This window comes from Oryza glaberrima, chromosome 11, assembly GCF_000147395.1.
Source record: "Oryza glaberrima chromosome 11, OglaRS2, whole genome shotgun sequence".
In the NCBI taxonomy this organism is placed as follows: Eukaryota; Viridiplantae; Streptophyta; class Magnoliopsida; order Poales; family Poaceae; genus Oryza; species Oryza glaberrima.
In genome coordinates this window covers 19,616,671-19,629,305 of record NC_068336.1, presented here as the reverse complement: position 1 = coordinate 19,629,305, position 12,635 = coordinate 19,616,671, and the positions used below count along the sequence as shown (strand labels likewise).

At 40.5% G+C, this 12,635-nt stretch overlaps 1 protein-coding gene across 1 annotated transcript; it reads right to left on the bottom strand.

Moving 5' to 3' along the window:
* Window positions 1–3,429: 3,429 nt before the first annotated feature.
* Window positions 3,430–4,971, bottom strand: LOC127755770 (uncharacterized). The gene is made up of 4 exons (XM_052281424.1): window positions 4,624–4,971; window positions 3,937–4,516; window positions 3,629–3,860; window positions 3,430–3,529 (listed from the first exon to the last, which is right to left on the bottom strand). The coding sequence occupies exons 1-4, from the start codon at window positions 4,969–4,971 to the stop codon at window positions 3,430–3,432; spliced, it is 1,260 nt and encodes a 419-aa protein (XP_052137384.1).
* Between the last annotated feature and the right edge of the window lie 7,664 nt (window positions 4,972–12,635).

The window sequence follows — 12,635 nt, the reverse complement described above, 5'->3', positions numbered from 1 at the left end:
CCAAAAAGTACGATAACTCACCCATCATGCTCATCTCAAATTCCCCACGCATAGTCTCAGCAAAATCTACAACCAAAGCGTGAGTTGAACAACCAAAGATGATATCATCCACATAAATCTGAACGAACAGTTGATTATCACCATGCTTAAGAACAAAAAGCGTTTTGTCAACCTTTCCCATTATAAAACCTTTCGCAAGCAAAAAGTTCTTAAGCATATCATACCATGCCCTAGGAGCTTGTTTCAAACCATACAAAGCTTTAGACAATTTAAAAACATGGTTGGGAAAATCAGGATTTTTAAAACCTGGCGGTTGTTTGACATAAACTTCCTCCTGTATAAAACAATTTAGAAAAGCACTTTTAACATCCATTTGATACAATTTAAAACCTTTTGAAGCAGCAAGAGCCAACAAAAGTCTAATTGCCTCAATTCTAGCAACAGGAGCAAAAGTTTCATCAAAATCCAAACCCTGCACCTAAGTAAAACCTTGAGCAACAAGTCTAGCTTTATTTCTCACAATCAAACCATCCTCATTTTGTTTATTTTTGAAAACCCACTTGGTTCCAATAATATTATGTCCAGAAGGTGGTTCAACTAAAGTCCAAACTTTGTTTCTCTCAAAATTTTCAAGTTCTTCATGCATGGCATTAATCCACGATTCATCAGTTAATGCATGTGAAACATCTTTGGGTTCAAAAGAAGCAACAAATGCGGAATTTGCACAAACATCATGAGTTGTTACCTTAGACCTTGTAGTCCGCTCACCTATATTACCAATGATTTGTTCTGGCGGATGTCGTCGTTGAATGTGCAAAGGAGCAGTGACTTCTGAAGTTGATCCACGTTCTGTACCAGTACTGGTCGAAGTAGTAATCTCCGGAGGACCATCTCGATCAGCATCAACAGAACCCTCAGCCGACGACCCTGGTCGGTCTCACCGCACGTCCTACCCCGGTCTGACCGGCCTGGCGCCCGGTCTGACCGGCCGAGCCGACCTCGTCGCCGTCGTCGTTGTCGTCATCGCTCTCGTCTTCAAAAATACGACCATCCTCCCCCTGAACCTGTGACAGTGTACCTGCAATATCGGGTCTAGTGCTTGGACTAGCCTCATCAAAAGAAACTTCGCAAGTCTCAACGATTTTGTTAGTCTCCAAAATAAGTACACGATAGCCACGAATATGTGCGGGGTAACCAAGAAACAATCCATCGGTAGAACGTGCCTCAAACTTATCCAAATTTCCAGATTTCAAGACAAAGCATTTGCAACCAAAAACACGCAAATGTTAAACTTTGGGTTGATGACCAAATCGAAGTTCATAAGAAGTTTTTCCAAGTTTAGATCGCAAGAAAACTCGATTTGAAATATAACATGCAGTGTTAATAGCCTCAGCCCAAAATTTTCTAGGAGTTTTATATTCATCCAACATCGTTCTAGCTATCTCAACCAAAACACGGTTTTTCCTTTCAACAACACCGTTTTGTTGAGGAAAACGAGGAGAAGAAAATTCATGTTCAAGACCTCTTTCATTGCAAAATTGTTCAAAAGAAGCATTTTTAAATTCACCACCATTATCACTTCGAATTCTTTTCAAAGAACCAGGAAATTCAAGATCCAATCGAAGAAACAAACCACGAAAGCGTTGAAAAGCTTCGTCCTTAGTTGCCATAAAGAAAACCCAAGAATTGCACATGTTCAGTACCACAGATGTCTCTGGCTGACACCAGGCAAGCTCTGACAGAGACTATTAATGACTGGAATGACTAGGATAGCTGCTGAGTGAGTTACCGAGACATAAAGAGGATAGCTAATGACTGTTCTTGATTAATGCCTGGTAGAGGGTGTCCAGGGTACTGCTTCTGAAAATACTAGGTGAAACCCCGCGCATTGCTGCAGGAATTTAGTTTGATAACAATAAAAAAAGGGGCAATTGTGTTCTGCCCTTGCTTTACATCTCAATTGTGATTTTACCCCTGGTTTTTAGGGTTTGTGATTTTGCCCCTGCTTTTTTGAAACGAAGCAGCTGCCTACCCCTAGTCTGTTAACTGATGGTAACGGTGTTAAATGTGTGGTGAAAGGACAAATATACCCCTGGACATGTTTTGGCTTGCACAGGATGAATGTTTCAAGTTAATTTTGATCAAATTTCATATGGGACCTAAATGTTCACAAATTTTGTAAAAGTTGACAGAACACAATATTTTGATAGAATTTTCGCAATAATTTGAACAAAACGATGTCAAAACACAAAATTTTTGACAATTTTGACAGAAATTCATCAATAATTTGAACACAAATTATAGAAGATAATAGCACACTATCAAGGACAAAATTTCAGCAATAATTTCGACACAATTTCAACAGATATTTCCAACATTTCACATATAACATGTGCTAGCATCACAAAGTAGCACAATTCTGAACAGCGCACATTAATATCCAACAAAAGCCAGCTAGTAGGGAGCAGTACGACATAGTCAACATAACTAATACAAATTACATGGCCATTAAACAGTACATGTCCAGGAAAAGTAAAGTAGTAGATGCCTATTACATATGGAGTTCAAATATCACATTGAAGGACCAAACAATTCAGCTAGCATCCCTCCCTTCCCCTTCCCCTTCCCCTTCCACTTCCACTTCCACTTGCACTTGCTCCTCCTCTTCCCCTTCCCCTTCCCCTTCCCCTTCCCCTCCCCCTCCCCATTCCCCTTCCCCTTCCCTCTGTTGGTGGTGTTTCTCCTCCCATATTACTTGCACTAGAAGCACTTGATAAGATGGAAGTGAAAATGTGTTAATAAACAAGTTCTTATGTATGTAAAAAACAGCAAATAAAGAGTAAAGATTAATGACTCACACTGATGGCTGAGTGACAATTGGTTCACTGCTGCCCTCTCCTGTTTGCCTCCTTTTTTGACTAGCTGTGAGACCACCTTGGCAATACTTTGCAGTATGGCCTAGCTCATGACATTCACTACATTTTCTTTTCTTACTAGTACCAGCCTCTTCAGATCCTTTGATCCTAGAAACTCTCGGTCTCCCAGGTTTCCTTCTCAATTTAGGCTTCTTGATTTTATAGCCTAGATCCACACGTGGCCACCGATGCTTGGATGTCATTGGACTGAAAGTACCTGCATATGTATTTTTTTAACCTCTCAACAGAGTAGTACTTATCCACAAAATCATCCATCTCTACCTCCCTACTCAGCTTTGCAATGAAAGCTAAAGCATGATTGCATGGCTTTCCAGTTACTTGCCAGACCCTACAAGTACATCTTTGTTGCTCCAAATCCACTGCATGCCTAATAGTGGCCACAGTTACTTCAGCTGTCCCAGCTCCACATATTAGCACCTCATGGTCCTTTATAGTCTTGCTTTGAGCATTTAGAGCCTTGGTAATGGTTGGGATTATCCTCCCCTCCATCTTACTAGCAATGTTCCTTCTGAGAACAAAATTTGCTTATGATCATTTGCCTTATAGTGTCATGCATATCAACAATCTGCCTATTCTTGGTTTTTGACACCCAACTATTGAAACATTCAGAGAGGTTATTGTTAATGTAATCTACCTTGCACGCTTCAGAGAATTTGCTTCTACTCCATGTATATGGATGGTTGTCATCTAACCAGACAAGTGCTGCAGGACACTTCTCATTTATCTTGTTCATGTGATAGGTGAATTTCTCAATTATGAAGCTCTTGGCAGCTGCCCACATATTTTGAGCAAAGAGAGGACCATGAAACTTCTTCTTCATGTTCTTCCACAGATGCCTCATGCACTCCCTATGTTCCACCCCTTGGTACACATCATCCACAGCCCCCTCAATTCCTTTTCCTGCATCTGTGCTGATGACCAAACCTGCATGATCACAAAGGAGTCATGTTAGTAACTGCATGGTGGTACATGAAAGATGAAATTTGTAAGTTGAACTTACCTTCAGGAGTACCTATGGCTTTCTTCAAGTTCTGCACAAACCAAGTCCAACTTTCCTTAGACTCTGTCTCAATCACTCCATATGCCACTGGAAATAACCAGTTGTGACCATCTATTGCAACAGCTGATGCCAACTGACCTCTAGACTTTCCAGTCAAATGAGTGGAGTCCATAGCAATATATGGCCTACAACCTTGCAAAAACCCATCACTGCAAGGTTTAAGAGCAACAAAGAACCTCCTAAAACATACATCACCATTGTGCTCTTCAGTGTCTAGCTCAACAATACTGCCTGGTACTGATCTCAGAAGCTCATCTCGATAGGTAGGTAGCAAATCATAGCTGTCATCCCACTTCCCATTTATCATATCAAGTGCTCTCTCTTTGCCTCTAAAAACCCTATCATATGGGACATCTATCTTGTATGTCTTCTTTAACTCATCGTGCAACTGCTTTGGTCCCAATGTGGGGTCATCCCGCAACAGGTCCACCACACGATCAGCCACCCATTTATTTGTGGCCATTGTATCACCACACTTGTTGAATGAACCACAAGTGTGCTTTGGACCGCTAGTCTTAACCTACAACCATGCATGAAAACACACAAAACGGAGTTTTTGTTAGTAATTCTCATTTCATCTCAACAAACAAAAATAAAACTAAACATACAAAATAGATCAAAATTTACCTTGCATCCTATGTACTTCTTGCTTGTAGATGCAAAAAATATCCACTTGCAACCTTGTTCTGCTCTTTTGCAAATGGCCCTAAATCTATCCTTGTCTTTCTTTATGGTCTCAAAAGCATGATCATTCAAGATTGCATGATGAGTAACTGCTGACTTACACTGATCCACATCTGGGAATACCACACCAACATCAATACATGGCTCATGAGCATCATATGAAAATATAGGAACATCATCATCATCAGTGTCATCAACTATTTCATCATCAGGATCAAATTCAGGGTCAGAGCAATCAGTTTCTGAGTCCGATGATGCAGCCAAATCGGAATCATAGCTGCTTTCACTCATTGCCTCAAGTAAATCAGTGTCAGAGCATATATCCCCATCATCAACACCTACTGCCTCCTCATCATGACCCTTTCTTTTGGATTTTTTGCCTTGCTTTTTTGTGGCTCTCTCATTAGTGGCTCTCTCACTTGTGGCTCCCTCAATTGTGGCATAACCAGTTGTGGCTCCCTCAATTGTGGCTCCCTCATTAGTGATTGCATTACTTGTGGCTCCCTCAATTGTGGCTCTCTCATTTCTCACTGAAGGATGAAACCTACGCTTTGTGGGTGAAAATTGCAATGGACCATCAAAATCATGTACTTCAGCATCAATGCATACTACCCCATTCTCTAGGTTCAGTTTAAACCACTCTAGTAGATGTTCATCTGATTTTATCTCAATAGAGGCATTGCCCAACGAACGCCACAAAGTCATATATTGCTTAGATCCCCACATGTAGTGTTCAGCTATGAAATCAACTAATTGTAGTAGTGAATAGTTATGCATGTCAACATGCTGCGTTGGCAAGGTTTTGCCCTAGAGGTAGGTCTTTTGCCCTCCATCTGACAAGCTGAAATATGACCCCACTCTAACAACTACTTTCAGTTCGCTATGAATCGGCCTACAATAACAAGAAACCAAATATACAATTAGCTAATTCGTCCAAAAGACAATTAGCTCATTCACCCTAGGAACCTAAGTGCATCCAGATCTATTACCCAAAAGACAATTAGCATTGAAAACATTTAAATACAGAGCATAAATCAGGAGCTTCAGTTGGTATTCACAACAAATCAGGAGCATAAATCAGGAGCATTCACAACAATCTAATTCAGGAGCATTAGGAGCATTCACAACAATCTAATACAGGAGCATCAGGAGCATTCACAACGATCTAATTCACAAACACAAAAATAGAAGGCAATACCAGCTGGCTTCTTCCATGAAAATCTCCTCCATGGCAAGGATTTCCTTTAACAGTGCCATCCCGCCGCCAAGCTAGCTTCCTGCTCGCTGCTTGCTAGCTCGCTGGCTGCGGCGCCGCCGGCCGTGGCGTCTCCCTGCGCGTGCAACACCGCGTGGCCACGCCTACGGAACCGCCACTCTTCGGCCGCGGGGCCGCCGGCCGCCGGCCGCCGCGTCTCCTGCATGTGCAACGCCGCGGGGCCGCGCCGACGGAGCCGCCGCGCTGACGCGCCGACGGAGCCGCCGTTCCCTGCGCTTGCACGCCGCGCCGACGGAGCCGCCGCTCCTCGGGGCCGCCGCGCCGACGGAGCCGCCGCTCCTCGGGGCCGCCGCGCCGCGCCTGCCCGCGCCGGACTCCCCCGCGCGCTCGCCCGAGCCGCCGCTCCTCCCTGCCGCGCGCCGCCGCCTGTCGCGTAAGCCGCCGCCGCCACCGCTTGCAACCCAGGAACTAGGGTTCTCGATTGGATCGGGAGGACAGAAGGTTTGGGGATTGGGGCAATTTGGTTGTTTCATTGAAGAAGGGTAGAATAGTCATTCACAAATTATAATAGCATTTTCTTTCTTCGTTTAATTCGGAAATCCCGGGCCCACCAAACAACTGTCCAAACCAGGGGCAGACGGCTGCTTCGTTTCAAAAAAAGCAGGGGCAAAATCACAAACCCTAAAAACCAGGGGTAAAATCACAATTGAGATGTAAAGCAAGGGCAGAAACACAATTGCCCCTAAAAAAAATAACACGTAAAATAGCTAGATAACATCAGGTTAAGTAAATTAATGTGGTTTATGATAATTTAAATTTAAATAGTATGTAGAATGGTGATTCAACCGTAAAAAGTAAGGTGGTATGACTTTATGGAAGAAGAAAAGTAGAGAGATAGTTTGGACCGTAGATTAATATCTAAAGGCTAAAAACAATTGATGTGATATGACTTAATTAGAGAAAAAAAGGAGAAAGATAATTTGGACCCTAGATGAATCATTTAAGAACTAACTAAGTGAGGATGAACTATATAAGTACTTATATATAGGATATCATAAAACATAATAAAGATATACATTGAAACATTATATGAATTATGTTGGATGATAATTTAACATGTTTATATTTGAAAAGCTCTTAAATTATAAAAACTATAAAGATATAGCATGTTTGCATGATGTTTAAATGTGATAATTATTAGTGGATGATGATGTGACATCTTGTTAGTAGATGATGATGTGGCATCTTTGCATGTTAAGTTTAAAGAGTTAGTGGGGGATAACTTTATAGTAAGATAGGATACCATATGTATGTTGAATATCACGTCGACAAGAAGGAACACTATTTTTGAATATCGTAACAAGCACAGAGAAGCACTACAAGCATCATGCTACCAATAAAATTGACGCAGAGGTGAGCTATTCCATTTCTGAACAGGTAAAAAAATGCAGGTATATGGAGGCAATTTAGGAGGTGAACTACTCATTTGCAGACAAATACTAGTTAAGGTGACCAATAATTTGGATTAGCAGAAAAGAGCTCATAAGCATCGTTATGATACATGGTAATTAAAAGATCATCGAAAAAAACATTGAAAAACAATAGCCTTATATTATGGTACATGGGAAGGGACGAAGGTGGAATGAGTTTGGAGAAATTTATACTACCTCTGTCCCAGAATATAAGTATTTTTAGAGTTAGACACGGTTATTAAGAACGTAGATAGAAGTGAATGATGGAGGGTTATGATTGGTTGAGTAGTGGCGGCTTGTTTGGCAACTTCAAGGAAGGGGATTGGGAGTTTACACGAGGGATTTGATGGTGAGATTAAAATGGGAATTTGATTTTTCATCCCAACCTCTTATTTGGTAGAGGTGGTAGAAATTGATAGGGAGTTTAGTTGGAGATTAGGTCATTAATGAAAATGGATGGCTGAGATTTGTTTAGGCGAAGTAAATGAGGAATTCCCTCCCAATTACCTGCCCCTACCCAGGTATTAAAAAGGAGGGAGTTCATTCCTCAATTCCCCATCCCCATCCCACCAAAATTCCTATATCCCCCAACCAAACAAAACAGTTAATAGCCTCATTCCTCTAAACTCCCAATCCCTCCTAAAAACTCCCTCCAACCAAGCAGGCGGTGGAGGTAGTTGGGAAAGGTGAATGGTGGAGGGTTGTGATTGGTTGGGAATAGAATATTGGTGGAGAAGGTGTTATATTTTGGGACAAATCTTGAGGACTAAAAGTAGTTATATTTTGGGACGGAGGGAGTAGTAAATAACCAAACTTAGTAGTATAGTACAAAAGAAAACGATTAGAAATTGTAATTGTACTTAATGAAATAAACTTATAGGTGGATTGGTTTCCTAGTTAATAACTTGGTACTATATCACGTAAACCATTGTCACAGTTCACTAGTAATTTTTTTAAAAAAATAGAATTTTTGAGAAGAGAAAAAAACAGAGCTCCAGATACGAGTCGAGCTTGGTGACGGTTTTTTTTCCCTAGATGGTGGCTGAATGGGCGATCGATGAGACACAAAGGCTATTTGGGTTGGAACCCTCCGCACGCAAAACGGAGTAACAAATTAAAGCATGGTTAATTAAATATTAACTTAAAAACTTGAAAAATGAATTAATATGGTTTTTTACCGTAACTTTTTCTATAGAACATTTCTAAAAAAAAAGGAAAACAAGGGAATGATGGAGGTTGGGAAGACACCACCAAATTCACTAGGCGAGTTCTCCATGATTTTTTTTTTAATCCAAAAAAAGTGAGAAGAGGGAGGGGATGATGAAGAACAGAAGAAGAACTTGGAGGCGTGGATACCACATGCCGGACTGGAGCCAAGTCGCCGGAGCCGCCGTCCGTAGTTTTCTATGCGTGCAACTTCGCTCCCGGATCGATTGCTTACGTGATTTGGTCAGATTGGATGAACTCTCTGGGGCACCTCCTTCGGAGTTCGGAGCATGAAGGAAGGAAGGAAGAACTCTAAAGAACCCAACAGGGGAGATGATGATGGGATAACAGGGGAGGGGGGTCGTCCCTCCCTCCCTTCCCCCCTGAAAATTTTAAACACATCAAGTGGGCTCCGCTATGGGGGTGGCTGCTGCGCGACCGATCGCTGGCGCCGGAGGCCAGCGATCAGAAATCATGCCCGCACGCGGTTTCCTCGTGTAAAAAAAGCAACGCTGCGTTACGCAATTAGTCGTGGGTTCTTCGTAAATTTATAATCAATTTAAAAATAAGTGTGAAAAAAATAAAAAATATATTACACTAAAAACTATTCATATACATAGACTTTATATATATATATGTGTGTATATATATATATGTATATATATATACATGTATATAGGAAAATTATATCCTACTACCGAGAGTAACTACTCCTGCTCTATCAACCGTACGCTTTGTTCCAAGATCTGCGCAGCTTTAAGCTAATTCTTTGGAGTTCCCATTAACGGGTTAGTGTGTAATTAGATCCGTTTAGGTTGCTGGCCGCTATTTGGTTGGGATTCAAATCATTTTAAATGCATGTTAATTAGTTGCTCAAGTTAAATCTGTTTGAAGCCTGGATTAGTGCGTTCTGCGCGTTGTGCATGTACTGCCCCACTTGCGTCAATCAACCGATAATCGAGAAGAAGATGTTCAAATTACTTTCTGCTCCCGGTTAACATACTGCCTCTAGAAAATTACTTTCTGCTCCCGGTTAGCATACGGCCTATTTTCTAGTTTCTGCCTTTCTGCTCCCGGTTAGCATACCGCCTATTTTCTAGTTTCTGCTCATTTTCAAGGTTTGGAGGAGCAGAACATATCGATGATGAGATTCAATTACATGAGCAGAACTTGATTTTTGAGGACCAGAAAATGCGCTTGTATTGTTTCTGCTGAGGCTTTGCTCTAATAGTAGATTGAATTGTTTGTGAAGGAACAGAAACTATTCTGTTGCATATTCAGATTTTTAGGAACGATTAGCTTCTGCTGCATGAGCATGCATACTTCTGTTATGCAGATTAGTTTCTGCTATTTTTTTCCTCTGTTGGCCGTCTAATTAATTTATACCTTCTGCTGTGGCCAGGAGCAGAAAATCAATTTGTAAAGAGCAGAACATCAACAATTGCATGTGCCGCCCGTATATATAGCATGTCACCAAACAGCTGATGTTCTGCTCCCCTTCAAATAGAATTGGACGAGCAGAAGCTAGCTATTCTGTTATCCTATCCATAAATTTAGGAACGGGAGATTAGTTTTCCAGCTGCACGCGCATGCATAATTCTGTTATGCAGATGTAATTAAATTCTTACCAAAATATTTTCTTCCACTAACTCGGCTGTACATATCATATTCCCATACATCTATACAGACAGAAACTAAACTCAGCAGAAACTCGGTTATGTTAGTAATCAATAGGCAGAATATGTACTGCCGTCAAAAACAGATATAAAGAAAAAAAGGTGGGTGTTTTGCCCTAACCTTCTTAAAGCAGAAGATTTTCTGCTCGTCATGCATGTACTGCCCATCTATATAGCATCATCAACCAACTGAAACGAGCAGAAGGTGATCCCACAACCTTCTGCCTATATTAATTTCCACAAAGAACCTTCTTTTTATATAACCTTCTGCCCTATCCGTCTATATAAATCTTCTTCACCATCTATATATGGTTATTAATTTCCATAGGGAATGAGCAGAAGGTGATCTAACCTTCTGCCTAGCTTCATATATGAAGATGGGATTCAGTTACATGAGCAGAACATAATGTTGTTTGCACCTAATCACCTATTAGCTAGGGAGGTCCTGCACGCACTTGATATTCGAGGAATTTTTTTCCGTTGATGTTGTGTCATTTTCTGTTTGAGACGCTGATTTTTTTCAGTTGAGTTCTGCCATTTGTTTGTTGAGATGCATTTTCTGCCGGGGATTTTTCTTCCGTTTGATGTTCTGCCGTATTTAGTTAACATAGTTAGTTTGAGAGGCAGAAACTCCATGCTAGAAGTTAGTTTGCATGCAGCCGTTAATTAAGTGATATATTAAAATAATAAACTATTTAATTAATTGTTTAATCTAGTGATTTATTGGATCCTTGCTTATACCAATAACCCGTTAAGGGCAAGGAGTAGCTACTCCCGGTAGTAGGAAATAGGTGTCCTATATATATATATATATATATATATATATATATATATATATATATATATATATATATATATATATATATATATACACTGACCCATCCTATAGATTCCTGGTTCTCAAAGCTGAGATAAATCTTCAAAGATTCCGGAACCTACCCACATACAACCATGAAGAAATATCTCTCCAAATCATTATACATCATGGTCTTGTGAATTCCATCTATGCAACCCTCGATCAGATCCTTCAATCTGATTTAGGAAACGCTGTGAAAGATGTCTGCAGGAGACTTGGACATGGAAGATACAGGATTATCTTCTCCTCAATACCACCAAAATAGCGTGCTGAAGTCGCGGTGATCCCGAACGGTGTGGTGGTGTTCTGAAGTCGCGGAGTTCCCGAACCTTTGATCGGTTGCCCGAAGTCGCGTTGCCTTGTTGAGCCGCAGAAGGCGTTTGTCGGCATAATTCGTTGACTGGGCACTTATCAAAGGCAAAGGTTGAACTTAATTGTGGGAAATATTCCCTGCCGTTGACTGGAATACATCATATCCAAATAGGTTGATCATAATTGTGGGAGATTTCCCCGCTGTTGACTGGTAACTACCTACCTATCTTCTTATCTTTTGTACAAGATGTCTTGGTTGGTTAGATCACGAAGAGCCACTGATCGATCTGTAGCCTCGTGCAGTAGCGAGAAGTCTGTTGGCACTATGTCGATAAAGAATGCTTCATCTATATCTTTTGAGGATATTGAGAAAAGTATTTCCAACTGGAAGATCCCTAAGGTTAATATTAAGGAAATATATCATGTAGGTACTTTTTCGTTACTTAGTGACTACTATATTAAAACAATTGAAAAAACTATTCCAATTAGTTCTTTGCATGAAACCCTGCATCTTCTTTCAGAAAGAGAAGTTTGGCATAACGAAATGAGAGAACAGAGGAGGAATATTTTCTTCTTTGACTGGTACGAGAATAGCCAGATTATACATTTTGAAGAATTTTTTAAGACCCGGAAGAAAGGAAAGGAGGTATGTAATGAAGAGAGAAAACAAGAACATGACAAGTCAGTAATTAAGGTCTTTTCAGATTGTGGGTCAACCAGTGAAACGCATATTACTTATTCTCCTTTTAAACCTACTCAACAATCTCAGGATATCAGAGGAAAAAATTGTTTTCTAGAAAGCACTTATGAGAAATCCATAGAGAATAAATTCCTAGGATATTTAGTAGAACAACAGAAAACTCAAGATCTATCCCCTAAACAACAAGATTCCAAAACAATTCCTATGGAACCCATTATTCTAAGAAGTCATGAAGAGTCTTCTTCCCACTCTCAATTTGAGGTATCTAGACCTCAATCTGAAACCTATCTTTTGCCTTATTCTTATCCTATTACAACTATAATTATTCCAACTGCCACTCCAAAAGATAAGGTAGCCAAATTCTTTGATATTCCCAACAATTTTCCTAATACTAATGACCAGATGTCTAATTCCTTGACAAAAATCCAAGCGTCATCTTACAATAAATTGATGCTCCAAAAAGAAGTTTCTTCCCTGTATAACAAAATCGACTCTTTGGTAAATAGAAACTTCGAGA

Bases quoted from the DNA above. Each gene is read 5' to 3' on its own strand.
- LOC127755770 (XM_052281424.1), bottom strand. From the start codon at position 4,971: ATGAGTGAAAGCAGCTATGATTCCGATTTGGCTGCATCATCGGACTCA. The intron at 3,861-3,936 runs GTAAGTTCAACT...GTGATCATGCAG, and splicing joins AGCCATAGGTACTCCTGAAG to GTTTGGTCATCAGCACAGAT. The intron at 3,530-3,628 runs GTTAGATGACAA...ATGTTTCAATAG, and splicing joins TGTCCTGCAGCACTTGTCTG to TTGGGTGTCAAAAACCAAGA.